Raw genomic sequence first — 23,908 nt, 5'->3', positions numbered from 1 at the left:
GCCCGGATAGCTCAGTCGGTAGAGCATTGGACTTTTAATCCAAGGGTCCAGGGTTCAAGTCCCTGTTCGGGCGGCGGAACTTTTTGTTTGTTTTTTTGTATCAGCGTTCGTTTATTTTTAACTGTTGTTTGTTTTATTTATTTTTGTCATTAAAAGTATAAATAATAATTTAACATAACGAAACTTTTCTTTCACTATATTGATATTCCGTACTTAAGTGAATTTAAATAACTTTAAATAAATCTAATCTAACTAATTCAAATTTCAAATTAAACAAACATTTTTGGTAAATAAACTATACTTTTTACATAAATTGTTTCTTATTGATATAAAAGTGTACATGTACGTTAGTAACAGCCATTTAATATTATTCAATATTAATGTAAGGAGGATTTGCAATTTGTATATACATTTAAGTAACATGAAGTAAACATCTGTTTACTTGTTTACAAGGCATTTTTCTGATGATCTGCTAAATGTATTGTCGGTTCCGACTAGCGATGGCGGATCTTGTGTCGCGACGCATTTGATGCGAGATTTTTATTTTTTGTTATAGCTTATCAACATTTTAATTGACGCGAGCAACATAATGAGAATTCCAGGTATTTCTTCAAGCTTTAATGATGTAAGAAAATATTTTGTTTTTATTTAAGTAGCGCTGTGTGTCTATGTCTAGCATGAATATTTGTGACAATCGTCATCGTATCGTCATCGACAAAATTTGTATTAAGATTTGTGCAGCGCCCCCTATCGGACGTTATGTACACCAAAAATCTCATACTAATTTTGACATAATTGACGATGGCGATACGAAGGCGATTGTTGCAAATATTCGCGCTAGTGTATAATATAGTGGAACTATACATACTATAGCTATAATATTTAGTTATAGTATTATGTACGCATACGTCACTATTTGTGCAGAAATAAAAAATTAACTGTTATTTCGTCGCTTGCGTCACCATATGGGTCAAATTGATCAGGCGGCGACGTCGATGCGTTCTTTAGCACATTAGTAAAAGTAGTGCTAAATGACGGATGATTCTGTGATGTTTTTTGAAAACCCGCCGGTGAGCGCGCTCAGGCCCGCTGAGGTCGCGGGCTGGCGGCGGCGACGGGCGACGGGCGCGGCGCACAGATCGCACTCTAGCGACAGTCGGAGGTGCGCGCGGTCGCCGCTGACTCGTGCCCACCGCCGTACTCGCCCTGTGCCCCTCTCGCCGCGCACTGAATGATGTCCGCGCTGCCCGCCCCCAGCCGCGCACGATGACCAAGTACAAACTGAACAACGCGCTGCGCTCCTCCTCCGAGGTGACGCTCACCTCCTACCTCGCGGCCGACGGAGCCTCTGGCAAACGGGACGACCGGCCCTATCAGATATCGGTGCTGGATAATGATAACCTGGACTCGGAAGCCAATAGGAACCTAGCTGGTGTGCGCTGCGCAGGCTGCTCCTCGTGCGCGTTGCCGAGCGCGCTGCCGGGCGAGCTGGCCGCCTCGCTAGCCAAGAACGAGTGCGACAAGTTCGGACTCAACGAGCTCAAGGTCGAGGGCCTGGACAGGAATGTGTGCCTCTGCGAGAAATTCAACGGCGGCTGCAAGCTGTGCCCGAGACCCAGCCTAGCGCCCACGCTCAGTCTGGCCCCGACCCTCAGTTTGGGTGCCGAGGGCAAGGAGTCCTGCCTTGCATGCCACCGCGGCGCCTGCGGCGCGCCATACTCCAGTGAGTCACCACTCTTTTTTTGTCTTGTTTTTATTTTATTTACGTTTGTTATTCCTAAACATGGCGTGGTACTCATACAGAGGTTTATTACTTACTTTGGTTCATTTATCTTTTAGCAACGAACTAGGGGGCGCTAGGATATCGCTTCGCTTCGCGCTTGCTATAAAACCCTCGCCAAGCGTTCACCTGTAGTAGCAGCTGTAGGCGAGGATTGATAACAAAAACAAATATAGATGATGGTGAACAAAATGAGTGTGATGAACAACTATACGAGTGTAGAGAAACGATATTTTAGAGACTTAATGCTTGGTCGCATCCTAAATTAACTATCATGCCCCTAAACTGATGGCACTTAAGTGCGCTGTAGGCGGCCGTCCCTGAGTCTACCATCATGGCGTATTAAATTATGAAAAAAAAAATATAGTCGAAATATAATCTTTAATACTTTAAACTTTATAGAAAAAAATATAGTAATTACGCATTGTTAAATGTCAACTTACTATTTATAAGTGCTATTATAATATTTTCTTGTCAATACAGTTTCTTCAAACACTTCCGCCTCTGTTTGTTTCTTTAAAAGATTCTGCAGAAATTTGTATATGAGTCGACTTTGTTGCAAGACAAGAAAAAGTTCTTCTGTGTTTACTTTTTGAAAAATCAGAATGTTATGTAAGGATCGTCCATATTATTTAAATGAGGATTGGCCGCATCCAAAAATGTCACATGTTTATGACAAACTAGATCTATAAAAATTACTGAAGTACTAAAATGGACAATGATTGTGAGTTGAACTGTTTTCCTTCACAATTCTGTCAAACCACCTATGTCTGAGACATTCATAGCCGGGCTCCCAATCCGCCTACCCTGATACCTTCTTTCTATCGTCGCTTAGCTTTCTGTGATTTTCGACAGTGAGAATACGTCTAAGTAATGGTAGGCCGTAGATGGAGCCTTCATATTGTCCGTTCTCACTTGTACTGCGCCTGCGTGTGACAGTTTACAAAACAAACAATTAACGTCGCGTGGTGTCACATCACGCGGTCCCATGTTGTGACATGCGGCAAGCTGTGCCGATGTACAGCTGGCACAGGGCGCACAATGGTGCGATTCGCCGCGCCCCCGCCGCGCCGCGCCGGCAGCCTCGCTATCTCGGTATTATCCACGCGCGTATCATTTGTTCCGCACCCGACGCTAACTACCGTTCAAAACTACGCACTCGCCTGATGTTTTTCTTTTTATTAGTAAAAATAATGGTAATGAACTGAACACTTTCCTTAATGTGACAATAAGAACACATTTTTTAAACAAAGCGTGTACTGTATGCGTCAATTTTATCGATCTACACTGTATGAATCAGACCATGGTCAGGTGTTTGCGATGGCGGGATCAGCACCTCTCTGGTAGTAAATATCTGATGGGACCCACAACCGGCTTTGTAGTAGGGCAAGCAAATAGTCGCTACGCAATATTTGTTCTACGGTAACCTGTTGGTCACATGTATTTTTATAATCAAATTCCGCGAATCGATAACTTCAACAATTGGAAGTATGCATTTCAAAAGTGCACCGAATGCATGCAATTTATAAAAGCAATCAACCTTCACGGCGGGGGCGGCGGCGGCGGCGGCACGCGCTTGATATTTTGTAAGATCCCCTCGAGCTTTGGTGCATGCAACTTATAGCCTTTCTAATTTATCACTACTTATCAGAATACTCTATTTGACGCCTTGTACAAGGTCGGGGTAATTCAACGACCATTGTGCAATAGATGTCAGTTTACGGGCTCTAGCACTTTTAATATTATCCCGGAAACGTGGACAAGTGCATTGAGTTTACACATGACTTTGAATACAAAAGTTTAAGGCCAACCGCACGAACGCGGTTGAAAGGACGATTCGCTTTGATTGTAGAAACATATGTAGATAAGTCAAGTTACAAGTGTTAATGATTTAAATATAATTTATTAAATAAAAATTTTAAAACTTAACACATGTTTTTGGAGTTTCAAACATAAAATTAACAAATATTGTGCCACAAACAGGCTAAATGGTGCTCGTTCCAAATGGTGACAAAACTTTGTACTTTGATTTGTCCACGTCTTTTGTTGGTCTAACTTTAACCTAAAAACTGCACCAATTTCAATCTAAGTTAGAAAGCTACATTTATCAACAAGTCATTTTTTATTCAGTTACAATATTGCGCACGAACGTTTGCTATTTTGCAACCGCTTGTACATTGCATTAACTTTTGTTTACATAGATTTATGTATTTACATAAAAGATAAACATAACAGTAAATGTATCATTAGCACATCTTGCTACTGTTAGCATTGCCGATGTGCAGACGAACACAAAGACGTGACTGTAGCACGCGCGCGTCTCATAGCCCGCTCGTCGCCCGCTCGTCGCCCGCTCGCTGACACGCACTTATCATACAGCACAACGGTTTCGTGGCTATAGACGTGACATTTTACTATCTCAAGATACAAACACGCGAAAAAAGTCTTGTCGTGTTGCCGACCGTGTGTGACAAACTAACACTATCCGTTAAAAGGAGATTGACTTGAATTCTTACTTATATTTTAAATGCGAAGGTTTAGATGGATGAATGGATAGATGGATGTTCCAGAAAGGCTAAAGAGATCTTGTTGCAAAATGTATGTATATATATCAATGTAGATATAGAACATAGTAAGGAAGAACACATAGGCTACTAAATACGTTTTTACTTTTAATTCAATATCTAAAAGTTTTGTTATCATTTATGTTTAATATATGATTTGATAATTATTCACAGAAGTATTTTCATTGCTTCTCCTGAGAATAGAATATTGCCTACCTACATTAGTAAGTACGAGTAGTAGCGGCCTGTCAATGTTGAACTTCTAGTAATGTAAGTAGAAAAAAGAAAGTACACGTCAGTTCCGCGTAAATTAATTTGTTATTGTGAGTGTAAGAAGGGAGAGGAGATAGTGGTGTAGCATTATGGCAATACAGGCCCCCGCTGTGATGTGATGGCAACATTCAGGGACAATACGATTACATATTGTATTACGTTGCATTATAGTTAATGAATGTACTGGTAACTGTCCAGGTTTTATGCTGAGTAATTGACTTTTTTTTTTGGACATCAACACTCTTTGAATTAAACATTAATTTTAAAGTTAGGTACTTTTGGTTAGATTTGGTTAAATATCGGCACAACATTTTGATTTAAATATGAGTTTGTTACAACGAAATAATAATTTATATTATTTATAAATCTATCTACTTATCAATTATATTGATTAATTACCGGTTACTGTCCATCGCTACGGTGATACCATCTATCGGCATTAATAGTAAATGCTAAATTAGACATTCATGTATATGTTTTGCATTAAAATTAGACATTATTGCTCCATACATGTGATGTGACTAAGCATTGTATAAATATCAGCTGCCTAGCATTAGCTCGGGAGCGTGAGGATGTAGTTATCCAATGCTTCGTTTTCGTACAAAAAAGCTTCATTTCGGTTAGGGAAAAAAGCTCCATAAAAACTACTTTTATTAATTTATCAAACGTAACATACAGCTTGGTAATAGCTAGCTGGTAATAGCTCCTTTCCAATCGGGTTGCAACCTGTTTGTCCACTTCAGTCATCTCTGTCTCTGTACAAACCTGTAAGATCTAGTCTAAAATGTAGGCTAATAGAAATCGTTCTCTACATAAAGACGATGTGATTTTTCTTTCTACAAGAAAGTACTGGCTGCTTCGAAAGATCACGATTATCTTTTACTAATTATGCTGTGATTATTATTCCCTTGGCCTCAGCATAGCACAGCGTATAACATCGCAGCTAACTCGAGCTGCCAGTGCCACTGCCACTGATAACATGGCCAACAAACGAGCGGCGACCTCTGACGGCCAAGGCGAACGTCTCAACTGGTCACCTGTTATGTTAAAATAACTAACAGAGATGTTGACTTTTATGTATGTTGTGTCCATACGATGGCTTTGCTTTCTAGCAAGCGATCTAGATATCTGAAGGCGAACTGGAGACAGCTAAATCCCGCATGCAACAATTAGGTTTTTTTACCCACGATTTCCTAAACTACGATCAAAGAGACATTGAAATAGTTGATCATTCCTATGGTGATATACCTAGTGCTTGTATTCGTAATAATACTTTAATATGTTTAATAATTCATTATGTTGTTAAAATAGTATGTATATTATGTGACATTTATGTATGTCATTCTCATGATTATCCGACGTACAAAGCGAAACGTTCCTCCCCTACTAAATAATATTCTATAATTTACAATACTTAATACGAAGTTTCCGTCAATTTAGTGATATACGATTTTTAAATATGTAGTTACAATTCGTTCTCTACCTAAACCTAAATCCTGGCGGAGAAATTATGCATTGCGGTAATCAATGGTAATTATATCTTTGTGATTACTTATTTATGTAGCACTCATACAAAAACATTACAGCTAATTACAATTCGTATCCTGTACGAAGAAAGTTACAAATGCTGTGTAACTGTGCTCAGTATTGCGGACTCAAAACAACACAGTAGCAAAAGTATATTGTGGGAGCGGTGTGTGTGCCTTTGATTAAAGATGTGAATGTTTATTTAGATAATTCGTATTTTCACTCTCCAATTAAATGTATTAGAAATATTGACTAATGCAAACTGATGACAGTAGATCGCATACAGACTTCATTTCGTACGTATACAGACTGCGTTTCGTATCTCTATGTTATTATGTTTTATAAACATCATTATCAGCTACAGAACTCCAAATAATACAGTACGCACACACACAAGTTGTGAGTCACGAGCACACCTGCGTCTAACAGACATAATATTTCGAAAATATGAAAATGACTGCAAAAGATGGTCGTTCAAATTAAAACAAACACTATTGTTAGTCGAATCTGACACAGGAATCGTTCAACAATCCGACTGATAGAATTCGTTTTATTGCATTTGAATCAATCGTCATCACATTTATGGCCCGGCTGAAAAACTATTGCCCCTAAATTCCAAACCATGTCGACAACAAAAACGTATGCGGCTCTTATCTATAATATTCGATAACTACAAATAGTCCTGCACCTTATACATATTTACTTACATAAATTCCAACATATATAAATTCTTCCGCTTATATTATTGGAACAGTCGACATATTTTTTCCACACTGAAGGTAATGACAAGTGAAGGCAGCAAATGTTGGCAATGATAAATAATAAAGATATTTGTCTGAGACAGAGCGCGTCTCACTGGCTCGATTTTACGGAATCTTAATTAAAATTGTTTGCATAATTTAGTTAAGCAGTTTCTGTAAACTGATTAAATAAATCTTTACGAATTTACCGTGAGTTTCCGCCCGTGTCTGCCTTTATAATTTCTGATCAATTCAAGATAACAATTAGATTCATACACTACAATACATTGTGTTCCGCAGATAGGGATCAACTGCATCACTTTTGCTATTTCATTTACTGACGACAAGTAACGAGTAACCAACCTATCGACTAAGCAAGTACATGTTATGTACATACGTACATACCTACTCGTACATGAAAAAAAGTCTTGTTTCTGTATTATCATAGATCGTATTCATGTCGTGTTCTAAACGCATTGCAGACAACTTATAGTTTTTATTTCAATACACAGACACGTATTCGTATTAAATTAAATCTAAAATTTGCATTTATGTTCATAAAAAACTACGGCAAGTAATACGATAGGATCGTTCTGATCCATTATTGTACTGTATTGTTCGTCGCCTCGCGGCGTACGTTTTTGTTACAACTGCTTACTTATTTCCTGGGTTAGGTTTACAAGTTAATTATATATTTTTTGTGTTGGACTAATTGTTCAAGGCAGTCATTGAAGTGCGTACTCCTCTGGCGCAGGAGGTTTATTTGTATATGACGCGAATGACAACAGTAAAGTGAAAGTTCATTCATTTTATAATAAACTAAGTTGAACACGATATGCGTTACATTGCCTAAGTCAAAACATATTTTATGTAATCACAAATAATAAATAATAAAGAAACAATGCAAGCATTAGCTTTCAAAACGTAGTTTTTTTATGCTTTAGTGGACAATTATTTTCTGATTTTCTCTAAAGTTTCCTCAAAATATGTTCAATGATTAAGGAAAAACATTAATCTTTATTTATACACAAGATAGATGAAAGAATACTTCCATCTAAAAATGTTTTCAAGCTTGCAAACTTCATACACAAGCGAGATCTTCTAGCGTTTAGTATACCTCTTAAAAAATGACCGACAATCACATGATACAACGGTACATTCTCTGACTGTTGAAGTTTTGCTTACATATGATCATAAGTACCTACATAAAAGTTCATCGCACCATAAATAGTTTCCGCTAATTAATTATTTGCAGTTAGCGATATACATATAGCCGGTACATGGGATCATAATAGGAAAATCAAACTATATGGATACCAAATAAAAAAATATAGGACATTTGCTTTTAGCATGTCTGTTGGCAACAACTATGACTGTTACTTCGTCTTACACTATTTACTGTGAGTATATAAGTCAGGCTCAGATTGCCCGTGACTAAGTTCAGTTCCCACGATCCCCAGTAATGCGGAAGTACTCTTACTCGTCGGCTTCTATTTATAATCGTAGGGAACGGACAAGCGACAGGCGACAGGTGGCGGGGCGCTGCAATTGTGACAAATGTGCGTCCTGCAGCCGGGGTCTTGTCCAGTTCCCTGCAGCGTCACCGACGACCGGATCGCACTAGTTCCCATCGACACGTCACACGACACGCGCCAATGTTTTAACCGTATTGTCGAGATTTTATTTCGACACACCGTTACTGTGGTCGAACCGCTCCGCGGCCACGCCGGTGCTGACCGCTCGCCGTCTCCGTCCTCAAGGCGCTTCCTGACGCCCGCTACTCTACATTCAAACATCTCGAAAAACGTAACAAAAACATTAGCTCAAGGACATTTTACTATTGATAAAGTACCAGTTTGAAGTTTTATTGTAAGAATAAATTGTAACAGAAACACCGATAGAGATAAACAATATTTGGAATAAGCATAGTTTCACAACTGTAAGGTCTTATTGCCCTCGTGCAAACATCCATCTTATGCTTGTTTTCAAACGGTAATTATAATGTGTAAAAGTAGGTTACTTGACCAGAAATATAAAACCCTCGCCATATCGCAGAAAAATATGAAATTAATCTTTTTACGCACATTACAAAGTGATAAAATAAAGATTTATGTTATAACAAAGAAGCCGATTGGCCAGGATTTCCATATTCTTGGTCAGACTATACTTATGGTGAATAGCGATCGGCTTGCGATTGTTTGTCTCGGTTCTGCGTAGCGCGCTGCAGTTTGCAGTTCGCGGTAGCGCGGCGGAGGCGGAGGCTCAGCTGGCATCACCGCGCCAACTGCTGTTATAACCTTACGCCCCGCGATGTAACTATTTAACATCATGCTCACTACTTCATTACGGTAATCTAAAAATATAGTTTTATGTACGTAACATTCAGTTCTCTCATTAAAATAAAACGAAACGAAACGACAGGTACTAAATCTTTTTTATGTCTTTAAAAAACAAATTCAACACTAAATCAGCATTGGAATAACAACAGCATAAGGTACAGTAGCCGAGCTAAGTAGCTGAGCTGCCATAAAGGTGACAGCTTTGCGACAACAACGGAACACAATCCGAAACAAAACCTTAGAGTGGCACAACTGTATATGCTTGTATGTATGTACAATGGTCGTGTTGTATGTACGTATGTTTATAGCGAATAATGGACACTTCAATTAATTCTATTTACCTAATGGTAAAAGCAGCTATTATGGTCCAAAAATCCTCTTTCTGAACAAACACTTCTCTGTACATTTATGCTAAGAGCACTGCATTAGAAACCTTTAAACTTGTTGCAGATGATTGTGGACAGAGATCTTCACGTTATTTAAGAAAAATTAGAAGACGCTTGCTACCTTCTACTACAGTAAAATGTATTACTAAACACTTAGACTATGATTTCAAAGTTAATAAACACATTAACATAGCAAAATTGTATTGTAAACAGCAGCAGCGGGTCCTCTGACTTCTAACGGTCATATTATGACATAAATACAACAAACGTAGCGTGACATATACGATAAAATTCTCACTCATTTTCCCGCAATGTGTGTACACAATTGAAGAGGTTTCCAACTCTCTGTTTTCTAGTGTGTACACCCGCCGAGTGTGTACAATGAGACCACGCCAGTTGACATTCCACACATTCTGCTTAATGTTATCGTTACACGTGATTCACACTTTTCTCATTACTTACTATTGAAAATGCCTCCATAATAAATTAAAAAATAAACATCTTTATTGTTGTCTCCAAAAAATAAATTTTCTTAAACTTCATTTAATAACTTCCATTTGGTATAATTTGAACTTATCGTAATTGCAATCCAAAAACAAGATCAATTGTTTAGAGGACGATCAAATAGTGTTTGTACTCCACTTCTTTTCTTTTCTTTTTTCTTCTTTCTTTCTTTCTTTCTTTCACTTCATGTAAATCAATTATAAGAAAAGTAGCTGTCTGCCGCGACTCCATCTGCTCGGAATTAAAAAAAATCTTATTAAGTAGTCCATTTGTTCTTCCAGTCTATACTCTACATGTGTGCTAAATTTCAACAAGAGCCGTTTAGCCATTCCGGAGATACTTTCTAACAACCATCCATCCATACAAACTTTCGTATTTATAATATTAATGAGATAAAATTCTTAAAACTTAAAATTATTTTCGGATCAATCTCAAGAATGGAATATTTATTTTGACCGAGACAGAAATCGTTAAGATGATTGTGTCAATGTTTGCTAAGATTTCCTCGCGAATATCGATGGGCTCTGAGGACTCCTTCGCGATGTACTAGCACAATAGAAAGCTGTCCACCATGTTTCATTTACATAAAAAAGTCCGCAGACAACTACTGTACTGACCTTGTGATCGGAAAAGTTAAACGCTTCCTTATTTGTATTATATTGTAATTACATTGAATTTGTGGTATTGGTTAGGGGCGCGGGTATCTCGCTCGGTCAATGTTTTACTTTGCAATGTTTTTTTTTGCTCTTGTCAGATTATAAATGTACATATGTAAATCAAAAAACACATTGGTACATTCGGGATTCGAACCCAGGAGCTGCAGATTGCAATTAAAATTACTGGAATGGAAACTTGTTACTTGCTGTGAGTTACAATATGGTCTCTGTGTGCTAATGTAATTAATCTCAGATTACGACACCGCGCCGCTAAGTGGTGGCTATTCGCTTGATAATTAGCGAGAAGACCTCCTCGGCAAATGGGTTAGGCTTCACTTTAACTGCTCAACTCATAATGCAACTTAGTTATGTTTTATTGTTATGCGCTTTGTGAATTTTATCAGCGGTAAAGTTGTAATTACTGTTGTTAATAGACAATGGTTTGATTAATAATTAGTGATGATGATTGTACATTGTCGGGGAAACAATTTTCTTTCTGTAAAGTTCCAAATGTCCTCGAAGATAAATGTAAAAGTCTGATAACTATAAAATGTCCTCACTATTATAAGAGACAACACAACACGAGCACCGCTCACACAATGCGGGCTACCATAACACACGATGTCGAACAAAATGCAACGGGAAATTTAGGCAATAAAATAAACGAATTTTTTGTTTACGATAACTATATTTTTTTTACTTTACCGGACATAGTAAATGTCAAAAAAATATTTTATATGTACTATTGACAGTAATACTAAGCCTACTGAGAAAGTTGTTTCATTTGCAGCAGTTCAATATAAACCGGATATACTAGTTAATTTATAAAAGTAACTACTAAGTTAGAAACTTATCGCGTGTATAACAATTTATGTAAATATATTTAAGTATCAGTAAAGTGAATCATGTCAAACAGACTGTGACGTGTGACTTGCGACCACTTGCTAAACACACCTGCTAATGCAAAATTTGACAAACATTTATTTTTCTCGTACTGATACAAAATACTGTTAACGTGTAAAGTTTTATTGTGTGTGCAGATGCAGGCGCGGGACAGGCCCGGCGCGGCTGGCGCGGATGGCGGGGAGCGGCGGCGCGGCGTGCGCGTGCCTGCTGCTCCGCCAAGATGCTGCTGCGCCGTCTGCCCATCCTCGCCTGGCTGCCCAACTACAACTTCAGGAGCGGCCTCGCCGACCTCATTGCGGGTACGCCCTCGCGTCGCTTTGTTCCTTCAAATGAATTATTTATATGTAGCAAGTGAAATTATGCGATGGATTTGCGGATGAATGTTACGACTTTTAAACTGTAAAGAATTCTTACAAAGCTTCAATAAAAAAAAATTAACAACAACTAAGACGGTACGAAGATCGATAGCTACGAGCATAAATTGCTCTCTATGAAATGTGTAACAAAAAATTGCGTATAAAATATATAACTCAGATAGCAAAAATATTCGTATGAGCAGTTCAATGACTGTGCAATTTACCTTCAGTAATTCTTCCCGATATCGCACATTGTGGTAGCGCCGCCGCCGCGAGACAAGTAGGTAACTTTAATCTATATGTCCTTTAGCACAAGCTACACTTTCTATTTCGATTGAGCGTTATCGGAGCGTGAAATTGACGTTGTTCAGGTGCATCGGCGGCGCAAATGTCTGGTCGCTCAGTGTCACAACCGCCCAGCGTCCACACCTCTGCGCCGCTGATCTTATAATTCCTCTCTAGTGACAAATGCACAATACTTCTCTGAGGGCCTAGCAGGTATTCGTGAGAACGTTTTTGTAACATCACCGACAAAATATGAGTAAAAAGTTGTGCAGCGCCCCTACCAGACGTAATGTACACCAACTCTGCTTGTGTCTCTGAGGCCTAGCATATTTGCGAAACGCGCCTTCGAAATATTGCGAATAGCATGACGTTTGTTGGTGTACTTTATGCTCGGTAGGGACGCTGCACTTAATACAAATTTTTGGATGCCGTAAGAAAACGTTCTGGCGAATATTCGAGCTAGGCTCCCTGTTAAAACGTTGAGTCCGCCATTACACATCGTCTCAATATCATGGTAACAAAGAAGAATGAGATATTAATAGTGAAATACATTGTCATAATTGTGACCGAATATACACATGTAGGTCATAGATGTGTCAAGAAATGCATTGTGTGCCGGCAGGCGTGACGGTGGGGCTGACGGTGATCCCGCAGGCGATCGCGTACGCGGGCGTGGCGGGCCTGCCGCCGCAGTATGGCCTCTACTCCTCCTTCATGGCGTGCTTCGTGTACACGGCGCTGGGCTCGGTGAAGGACTCCGCGGTAGGGCCGACCGCTATTGCTGCCATCCTGACGCGCGAAAATCTGCACGGCCTCGGGCCCGAGTTCGCCGTGCTGCTGGCCTTCCTCTCCGGCTGCGTCGAGCTGCTCATGGGCTTGCTGCAGCTCGGTAACACTTACTCCTCACGCCGACACTCCCATGCCCACTCATTGTTCTCTCTGTCTAATATGGAACATCTTCTTTCGTTCAAACTTTCACTTTCATCAACAGCGACACGACGACATGCCGACCGATGTCAAGATCTGCCCCCAACACATGTCGTTGAACTAGAATTTATATGGCGTTATTAAACCAAGCAGCGCAGTTATAAAAACGTTCAGTTTAGTTCGGTTCTATCTTTGTAATTTTTTCTAACAATCAAATGTTTGAAGTTTGTAATATTGTTTTTTTTTTTTGTAATTAGAACGCATTAACTGCCGACAGACAAACATTAAGTGCTAATTTTGCATTTAATTATTTGATTAGAGAGCAAAGAAATCGCCTTGACTTAATACTGAGAACAGACCGAGAAAGGTTTCTCTTGCAGCGCAGGTCGTAGTGGTCGGCCTAGAGCGCCGCACTCTCGCTCACTCGCTCTCACATCTCTATTATCTACATATTTGTAAAAATAGGGATAACAATATGTTTCATACAGATTTTACGAATGGCAGCTGGCTACTGTTCGCCTGAACATTTGCCGCACTTCGGACCTAACATTATTCATACCGTTTACTTGTAACGACATAATATCATTCATAAATAACGATTAAAAAAATATATTATTTTATACATTAAATTCTCGTGTCACAATGTTAGTTACCATACTCCTCCGAAACGGCTTGACCGATTTATATGAAATTTTATATGCAGATTCAGAAGGTCTGCTATTTTCCATATCCTTGTTTTTATAAACCCGCGTGGACGAAGTCGCGGGCAACAGCTAGTATTACATGTAACATTATAGGTAATTAATAATATTGCATAATTTAATACGGCCATTACATAAATTACTATATTAAATAACAACCATAGTAATTAATTTTCCGTATAATCGAAGCAAATTGCATAAAATGATCTCGATAATTGTATTTCACCAAAAGGAAAAATAACTTTACAAAAATGTCATAGTGTGTAGCCTTTTGTGCTCTTTTTCCAGCTATCGTGTAAGTAAATTGAGTGCGACAGGAAATGTAATCACTAACGAGTCACATTCTTTAGTATAGCTTATTTTATGACTCTAGCCGCTTTTAAATATGTGCATAAGTAACTCAAAAGGCGTTTTCCTAACAGCTGTGTATTCATTTTATCACGAGCTCTATTGTTTACCAAATGCTAATTGCACACTAGGTACTTGTAATAGTAAGATGACGATCAAAACTTTGTGGCGGCGGCGGATAATAGCCGAGGCTGAGGAATGATAATAACCGCTCAGTGCTATCGGCGCGGCACGTCCTCCGCGACGACATTGACTTCTTGATTAATTACTTTAATAACAGCTAATGCATTAATTACACGTCCCAGAGTGGTGATCATGAGGAGGGACCGAAACAAGGTCGTCCCCTCCCCTGTCGTCGCCGCGTCCCTGCTTGCAGTTCACACAATGACCGCTGGCAACATTAACACTGGAAAAACTCATCTGACAACTCTCATGGGAATAATAAACACATACAAAAACAAGGGTCTTAAAAATATATATGAGTTTAACATGCACACATTTGTCTTGTCGGTTATTGTTATGGTCGGCGTTTAGTTGAGGTATGTAAAAGCGTCAGACCAGAGTAAAGGCAAGCCGTGGTGTGTCCACAGGGTTCCTGATCGATTTCATCAGCGGGCCGGTGTCGGTGGGATTCACTTCAGCCGCGGCCATCATTATCGCCACCACACAGATTAAGGACATCCTCGGCCTCAGCTTCCCCGGCGGCAAGTTTCTTCAGGTACCTACACTCGCACTACTACTATACCAACAATGTCGCTTCTCGTTTGGAACTTAGGTTCCTCACATCATCTGCCAAAAACTTTTAAAACTGATTGCAGATAAAACCCTAAAATAAATTTGAGTTACTCTTATCTCTTTAGTACTGCTAAAGTCAACAACGAATGCCTCAATGTTCAGTACAACCAGCACGGGTGGTTTCTGATACCATTATTCGAAATTGTGTAATGTATAAACGATGTGCTTATAATGTAGTTTAGGTTAAGACTAAACATACTATCAGAAAAAAGATATACTCCGTAAGTTGGTAGGACGACAAAACCTGGAATCGTGGCTGCGCAGCACAGAGCAAAACTCGTTGTAGTTAAACAAAAATGTTATTGCATAAATCGACAGTGTTTTGTTTCTACCAGATTTTTATATAATTTAAATCTATTTTCATCCTAAAGTATGTTAGTTTTTCAGCTTTTACCCTTTTTTTTTTTTTTTTTTTTTTACGTCAGGAAATGCATTTACGCACCCCTACGCCGGGCTGTGCAATGGCGTAGGGAGTGTGGGACTCGCCGGCCGCAGAAGGCGACCGGAATACCCACTAAAACCTGACTGCCCTCCGACGCATTATGGCGGGGCCACGGGAACGCGTGAGCTTACTTCCGTGACCCCGCCTGCGTTGTCGCCCACGGGGGGGGGGGCTCCTCTCACATATTTGTGGGGTGAAGGGCGGCGGCGAATTGCCGCCTCCTTCGCCCCACTCTACGGCGTCGGAGCGGGGGCGCCAGAGGGTCTCTCTCGCGCTCCCGCTCCTGTGCCTCCTTCTGCGAAATCACTTCTTCGCAGAAGGAGGCAACGGCGTCCCAGGACCTCTCACTTCCTAACATGGCGCGTATAACGCCAGGAAGTGAGAGGTCCCCACCTATCGTCGCCACCAGGGTGTGGCGCTCTTCTGTCCAGGTTACTAGCTTTTACCCGCGACTCCGTCCGCGCGGAATAAAAAAAATGCACACAAGATAAAAAAAGGTTCCTATGTCCGTCTCCTAGTTCTAAGCTACCTCCCCATCAATTTTCAGCTAAATCAGTTCGACCGATCGTGAGTTATAAATAGTATAACTAACACGACTTTCTTTTATATGTATAGATTTGATTATATAACGTAGAATTTGTATTTAAATTAATAATTGTATAATTTGTAATATTATAAAGTAAAGTATTTCTAAACAATATTTTCATACGAATGTATAATACCTATATGTTTTATAGCAGGAGCAGTCCGCGCGGCGACACCGTCATTACTTAATAAAACTTTTTACACCGAACCAATTAAGTTACCGACCTTCATTTTTTGCTGTTTGTAATGTTATCAAGTATGATTTTTGCGTATTGTTAACGTCTTTTGTACGATCTCTTTCGACCTTTGAGGAATGTAGGCGGCGACCGGCTGGCGGCCGCGCCCCGCTTCGCCGCGCTGCTCACTTTCTTTCTTTGAATAATCGCCAAAAAATTATCCATTTTAAGACATAACACAAGAAATATCCCTGTGCAATGCTTGTGACGCGTGTTTGTACTGAGAGCGTGCCGGCAGGTGTGGGCGGGACTGTACGAGCACATCGGCGAGACGCGCCTGTGGGACGCCACGCTCGGCCTCGGCTGTCTGCTGCTGCTGCTGCTGCTGCGGGTCAGTATCACGCCAATCGGTTCCCGCTACTCGCTAAACAATCACTGCGTCGCCAGGTCTTTGTATTGTTATTTTATATTTCCAGAAAGTGAAAGACATCAAGGTAGGCGTAAGTGAGAAGGGTGGCGGCGGGCGGGGGCGCGCGGCTTTGGCGCAGGCGCTGTGGTTTCTCTCCACCACTAGGAACATCCTGGTGGTGCTGGTGTGCGCCGGACTAGCCTACTACTTCGACACCAAGAACCAGACGCCCTTCGTGCTCACCGGTACGGCTTCAATCTTAGGAAACGACGACCGCGTTGCTAAATGTATCCCTGTAATAAGAAAATAATGAAAAAAAGCTACATGAGTTGGACTCGCCGGAGCAGGCGTACGACATGTAGTGTACGAACATCGCATATCGAGCAAGTTGTTGTCAAATGTTTAGTGTAGTAATACTGATTACAGTTTGGTTGGCGACATTTGTATATGTTGCGTGTGGGCGATGTGTTGCAGGCGAGGTGCGCGCGGGGCTGCCGCGCCTGGCGCTGCCGCCGCTATCGGCCACTGTGGGCAACCACACCTACACCTTCACCGAGATGACCTCGACACTCGGCTCCGCCATCTTCGTGGTGCCGCTGCTCTCCATACTGGAAAACATCGCTCTCGCTAAAGTCTTCTGTAAATATTTTATGTTCACATAATGTATCATGTATCATAATATAGGTACATACCTCACCCACCGATAGTGAATGCATCCCATTTGTAAATTACCTGGGTTAATGAAAGAGTCGGCAAATTGCATATAGTCCTTTTACAAAGTGACGTACATATTAAGTTTTTTTTTGTTGACCTGTGATGGGTGATGCTGATCGATGTAGATTTTATTTACTTTGGTAATTTTAACAAAGTAACACGTTCATGGAATGTTTGCGCCGTGCTTGTTGCAGCGGAAGGCAAGTACGTTGACGCGACGCAGGAGATGATAGCTCTAGGCGTGTGCAACATGGCGGCTTCGCTGGTCGACTCGATGCCGGTGTCGGGCGCGCTGTCCCGAGGCGCCGTCAACCACGCGTCCGGCGTCGCCACGCCCGCCGGCGGACTCTATACCGGCGCCCTCGTGCTGCTCGCGCTGCAGGTAGGCCCATACGCTCCTCTTCTGGTACTGCATGAGGCAAACGCGACTAGGCGGTGCGATGAGATGCATCGAAGTACATTTCAATGGTCACAAAAAGGTGCTACTCTGAGGCGAATGCTTGCGCCGAGTGAAACGAATGGGCCGAGTCGAGTAGGTTCGCGTATGTGTCGCGAGTTGCTGAGCAATGTGTTTGTGTTGCAGTATTTCACGCCATACTTCTACTACATCCCGAAGGCGTCGCTGGCGGCCGTCATCATCGCCGCCGTCGTCTTCATGATGGAGCTGCACGTCTTCAAGCCCATCTGGCGGACCAAGAGTTAGTACCTACATGTCGCTCGCGACTCCACACCAATACTTTAAATATAAATAAAAAATACCCGAGCTTCGTATCAGCAATTCGAGATTGACGTGTTGGATTTGTAAAGTTGTAGTAATGTACATCACCCGTTCGTTGCAGAGGTCGACATAATCCCCGCGGTGGTAACTTTCGCGGCGTGCCTGCTGCTGCGCCTGGAGCTGGGTATCGTAGTGGGCATCGCCGTCAATCTTTTGTTCCTGCTGTACGCCTCCGCGCGGCCCGCCGTGCGCGTCACCAGCGCCCTGGTCTGTGCCCCCCTCCTCCCACACATTACGCCCCTAGTTGTAGTCACGTTGCAATTTTTCTTGATTTTCGTTTTTTGAGAATAGTGATATTTGTAATTTGCGTGCTTTGTGCGAGTACCCCTGAACCCTGAACTCTCGCTTTCCTTCTCCAATTTTGTAAAAGTACAGGCGTCCCACGTAATTCTTGTTATTGTCGATGATGTGGCAGCGCCAGTGAGTCTAAAATATTGAACGTGTCATTTGATGATCAGTCGAGTGACGGCGTGCCTCACGTGGTGGCGAGCGTGGACCGCGCGCTGGCCTTCCCCTCGGCGGAGTACGTGCGGCGCGCGGTGCGCAAGGCGGCCGACAGAGACGCGCGCGCGCCCCTCGTACTAGACGCTTCGCACGTCCAGGCCGCCGACTTCACCGCCGCCCGGGTACGTCTTGTGCACTCGCACCGCCATCGTGCGCAAACACTCGTGCCTTTTGGCTCCAGTGCCGAAGTCACTCGCAATAGAAAATAGTTGTGTTTGTGTGCGCAGGGCATCAAGGCGCTGATCGAGGACTTCCACGCGCGCGGGCAGACGATCATCTTCTACAACGTGAAGCCCTCAATAGCGGAGGTGTTCCGCGGCGTGCGGCCGCGCGAGTTCCTGCACTGCTCCTGTCGCGCGGAGCTCGACCGGCTGCTGCTCGAGGCGCAGCGACAGGACAAGCAGGCGCGCGTCTAGCGCCCCGCGCGGGGACGCCCCCCTGCCACGATCTCTGAATATTGTACCAAATTAACTTTGATTGAATTATTCTTTTGTTGTACTATAAAAGTGGTTCTTATATGTATAGTTAGTGTGTTTGTACGTACTGTTGTAAGTAGGAAATTTGACTGGACGATATTTAAGTTAATTGTATAAAGAACGTGGGATATTTTGAAGACAGTATTGCCCGTTACTACGATATGTAAAAATGTAATATATTTATATGCCGCATCAGAATAGACATAAGTAGGTAGGTAGGATCAGCAGAGTGCGACTACGTCAGTCTCACTCTGCTTATTCTGAGGAACTTATTTTAAGTAACTTTATGACGACTGAAAGTGAGACATTTTGTTTAAATAAAAACAAACAACAATTGTTGATTTTTATTGTCCATGTACGTACTGTTTATCAGATTCCAGCACAGAACATTCCAGAACAGTGGTAGGCGCCAGCAACAACATCAGTTGCACGAATTGGCCGGCTCGCCCGGTGAAATACCACGACCACACAGAAGACAGACGTGAAATGGAAATAATTCCGTGTTTCTTTTGTGAGTGTGGTGCCGGAGGCCTTATTTTAGTCATCTTTCCCTTCCCACCCTTTTCTTATAAGGAAAGGATGGGAAGGGGATGTGAATTAGATGGAGGAGGAGATGCATAGGAAGGTTAAGTATTCTCTTTCGTCGATTGGGGGTAGGCAACGCATCTGCAATTGCGAATGTCTATGGGCAGCGGTCGTTTCGCCATTTCGGCGAATTCATGTGGCCGCTTGCTCGTTTGCCACCTTGTAATATATAAAAAAAAAGATTCCGTATTATTATTTTATATGAAAAAACCGGAAGAAAAATATTTAGTTGTATTTAAAATTGTCGTGGAGGGTAAGGTAATGAATAATAAAATCACATTGGAGATAATCAAATATAATATTTGTTTTACAATGTTGTGTCGCAAGTCGCGCATATAACTTACACGCTAAGTGCGCTGCGCGGACGCGGGGACGTCGCGACAAGTGCGCGGCGACGGCGCGGCAACGCCCCCGCGTCCGCACCGCATTGCACGTGTGAATGTCATCAGTGTACGAGCAGGTCCCTCGGCCTCGGCCCAGTCGACATGTGTCATGTCAGTGTCATGGGGAGGAGTGTCACTCGCACTGCAGCCCGTAACGTGTTCATCTCGATGTGCACATTTTGTAAACTCCTAGGGGTCCACTCGTACACCGAATCGTCCAATTGTCATACGGCACATTGAAACCTAAGCAATTGTCTAAAGACGACGGAGTGGCACCACAACGGAGCCGGCACCGCTTGAGCACGGCCCAACACTGGGCGAGGAGACATCGGCCACAGGTCGAGGGAACGTCGACGACGTCGTCGACGCCGGCCGTCGACCCGTTACCTCCTGTGTGACGTCGAGACGCCGCATCACCTTATACTCTATGCACAATATAGTCAGAATCGAATACAGCGGGAACTTAACACTAAAATACAATTTCAGTAAAAAGTTAAAATACAATAAAAATATGAACACTGAAAATACATCATTTGGCATTACATCAGAGTTTGAGCCGACGAGGTCCCAGCGCCAGCGCCGGCCAGCACGAGCCAGCACGAGCCAGCACGAGCCAGCACGAGCCAGCGGGCGACCGCTCACCACTCCGCATTCACAATCATAGGAGAGTGCTCACAAACACTCTAAAACATAATCATTAACATAAGCATATGGCGATTCAGACGCAATTCGATTGCCACGTCAACAATTATCACTTTACAAACATTCTAAAACGTCCCGACGGAATCCCTCCAACGAATACATTGGCCCGGTACTTCCTCATCACTTACACGCTACGAGTTACGTCACGGTACAATACGTTGTCTAAAACTAAGGTTATATAATATAAATGCATTCCGATGTGGCACTTGCCGCGGGCGGGGGAGGGGGCGGGGGCGGGGCGAGAGAGTGCGGTCACGCCCCCGTCCCCGCCCCCGCCCCGCCCCACGAGTTTTACGAAGTTCACTAACGCTAAAGTATCGCTTACAGTTACAGCTCCACTTTGTGCGCCATTCGCCCCCGCGCCCCGCGCCCCCGCCCCGCGCCCCCGCCCCACGCCCGCACTGCCCCGCCCATAATACATTAGTCAATCATTATTATAAGAAACCAACATTACCAATAACTAAAAAATTGTCAAATTTAATAGGTTTATGACAAAAGATATAAAAGCTCGACGGCGCAGCGCAGCAACGACACCATAAATTGAGTATTACATTATCAGGACTAGTACAAGACGTGAGCGGTGTCGCTGCGGGGTGCGGGGTGCGGGGCACGGGGAGCCGCTCGTCGGCACCGACACAAACGTGCCGACAGTACCGTCGGTAGTCACAAACCGATTCAAATACTGACAACATAATTACATACTGCAACAAGTAACCTTTGACTTCATAATTATATCATTGAAACTATGTTTAAGACTATGAGCTAAAATCTCAAAAGAGACGATTGCAAAGTGCTACAAATTCCTTTACAAATAAACCGTTCGATTTAACATTAATCCGATGTTCGTTCAATCATTCGTTCAATCATTCGTTCACCGAAGTTGGCGAGCTAATCGTTGGACACTTTATTCGAATCGAGGTACATCAAATTAAAAATCGTTACTATGATTATTCTAATCGAACGTGTGAACAAACAATGTAGAAGGAGCGGCAAATTTCATAAGATTTGTTACAATTTTCATATTGCATGTATAAACCTCTTATTGCTGCAATACACTGGAAGAATAATTTGTAAGGAATTAAATGTATGAAGTCGTGTGTCTGGGGCCGGTGCGGGGTGCGCGGGGTGCGCGGGGTGCGCGGGGTGCTCGGGGCGGGCCCTCAGTACCGCGCAGGCTCGACCGCGCACTGCAGCGACAGCTTACTGTCTATCGCTGCAAACAAACAAGCAGGTGTGTAGCAGAGCGGCGCGCGGCCGGGGGCCGGGGGCCGGGGGCCGGGGGCCGGGGGCCGGGGGCCGGCGGGGAGCGGCTACTCACTGGGGTCCGGGATAGTAATACGGTGGCGGTCGCTCGTACTCAGTAGGGCCGTGGTAGCGCGGGGGTCCTTCCTCCCAATGTCTGCAACACACGTCGGCGGTTACACCTCATGTCATATATACCATCGACTGCGCTTCATTGTGCTCGATACTCACTTGGGAGCCATGTCGTTGTAGCGGCGAGCGTGGTGCGCGTCGAGAGGGGGCGCCAGCGGCGCGGGCTCGACCCCCGCGCACCCCGCACCCCCCGCGACCGCCGGCCCGGCGCGCCCGCGCCCCCCGCGCTTCTCCGCCTTGTACGTGCTGCAAGAGGTCACAGTCAGGCGGACGGGGCCGGGCGCCCACCGCCCCGCAGCCCCGCCGCCCCGCACCAAACACTAACACGACTGACTATTTTAACCGCACAAACGTTTTAAAATAGTCGCTCGTGATAGTGTCGATGAATATAATTGTACAGAGAGTAACGCTCAAACGGTAGTTCGAGTCGTGTCCGGTGGCGCAGTGGAGGGCGCTACGGCCGACAGACAGCGGGACGTGTCGCCGAACGCATCGTTTAAACGTTACTCAGAAAAACGAAAAAACTAGCAAAACAACCGGAAGACAATAAGAGGCTACGACATGCAAAGTGACGAGTGCCGGAGGTCGCGCTGCAGGCGAGGCGGGGCCCGAAGCGCCCGCCGCTCGCCCCGACACTCGGCGACTAGCTAAATAATTTAAAGAAAATAATACCACAGCTGCAGTTAAACAAGAAAAGGAATGATCTAGTCTAGTCGAGTGACGAGAGATAGAATAAGGGCAACAAAAACAAAAACACTAAGACATGCCGAGTACACGCAAGGAGACAGGTGCCAACGGAAAAGCGAACAGTAAATGAGTGTTAGTTACCACCGGTACTTGCAGCCGCCGAGCCCCGCGCCCCTCGCCCCCGACCTCGCCCCCGCCCCCGCCCCCGCCCCAGACGTTACTAACTCTTACAACTAAACTTACAGCTAGAGAATAACAATTGGAAGAGTTATATGTCAGCAGGTCGCAGAAAGACTCGGCGCAGCCAGTCATAGTATACTTCATCACAATGTATGTATGTATGTATGTATGTAATATAGACGAGGTGGGAGCGGGCGCTGCTCTCCGCCGCAAGATACACGTACAAAAGCTACTTCAATTCACTGCAGTGCCACAACTTACATAAATACATCTTAAAGTCTTAAATATATATACGTCAAATCCTAACATCAGATACGTACGGTTGTTACATCAATATAACGCCTGTCAGAATTTTCTATCAAACCAATATTAGGAGATCATAAGACATCTATTTAAGCGTTGCATTTGAAGAGTCGATTGTTGACACAATGTCGATTTGGTTTAATTTAAAATTGTGACCGTCGTCGTAACATTTAATAAACATCATTGAGCAACAGTATCAAAACTATGCAGTAAATGTTTCCAAAAAGACAATCTTATAGGTCTATCACTTTACCTACACCTACACCTACACCTACACCTACAGTATGATTATTTTATAAATTCATATATTGTACAAGCGTTGCGGTGAAAAGCTGCTTTAACTTCCGTCCAGACAGAGCGGCGCGAGAGCAGATCAAATGGAGCTTTACTATAAAATGCTCTCCTCCCACCACCTCCCACCCCACCCCGGTCTGTCTGAACGGAACTTTATTCATACATACAACCAATGAACAAATTATATTCTTACAGTACATATTAGTCAAAAATATTATCTGACAAAAAA

General features: G+C 43.0%; 1 protein-coding gene and 1 non-coding gene across 2 annotated transcripts; both read left to right on the top strand.

The window, feature by feature from the left end:
• On the top strand, positions 1-73 carry Trnak-uuu. Its single transcript has one exon. It is a non-coding gene; the product is annotated as a tRNA-Lys (tRNA).
• A 1,082-nt stretch (positions 74-1,155) lies between these two features.
• Positions 1,156-19,498, top strand: LOC106713847 (sodium-independent sulfate anion transporter). The gene is made up of 12 exons (XM_014506735.2): positions 1,156-1,723; positions 11,810-11,974; positions 12,939-13,205; positions 14,883-15,010; positions 16,589-16,681; positions 16,767-16,944; positions 17,174-17,338; positions 17,608-17,795; positions 17,997-18,111; positions 18,253-18,398; positions 18,650-18,817; positions 18,923-19,498. Exons 1-12 carry the CDS (start codon positions 1,267-1,269, stop codon positions 19,109-19,111), a joined length of 2,259 nt encoding a protein of 752 aa, XP_014362221.2. The 5' UTR covers positions 1,156-1,266; the 3' UTR covers positions 19,112-19,498.
• The last annotated feature ends 4,410 nt before the right edge of the window (positions 19,499-23,908 follow it).

This window comes from Papilio machaon, chromosome 10 (genome assembly GCF_912999745.1).
Source record: "Papilio machaon chromosome 10, ilPapMach1.1, whole genome shotgun sequence".
NCBI lineage: Eukaryota > Metazoa > Arthropoda > Insecta > Lepidoptera > Papilionidae > Papilio > Papilio machaon.
The sequence above is the reverse complement of the archived record's forward strand: the minus strand, read 5'-3'. Positions and strand labels throughout refer to the sequence as shown.

What these genes read in the sequence shown, in the direction of transcription:
- LOC106713847 (XM_014506735.2), top strand. Translation starts at nt 1,267, where the DNA reads ATGACCAAGTACAAACTGAACAACGCGCTGCGCTCCTCCTCCGAGGTG. An exon ending in CATGGGCTTGCTGCAGCTCG is followed by an intron (nt 13,206 to 14,882) that starts GTAACACTTACT and finishes GTGTGTCCACAG; the next exon opens with GGTTCCTGATCGATTTCATC. An exon ending in CCGACTTCACCGCCGCCCGG is followed by an intron (nt 18,818 to 18,922) that starts GTACGTCTTGTG and finishes TTGTGTGCGCAG; the next exon opens with GGCATCAAGGCGCTGATCGA.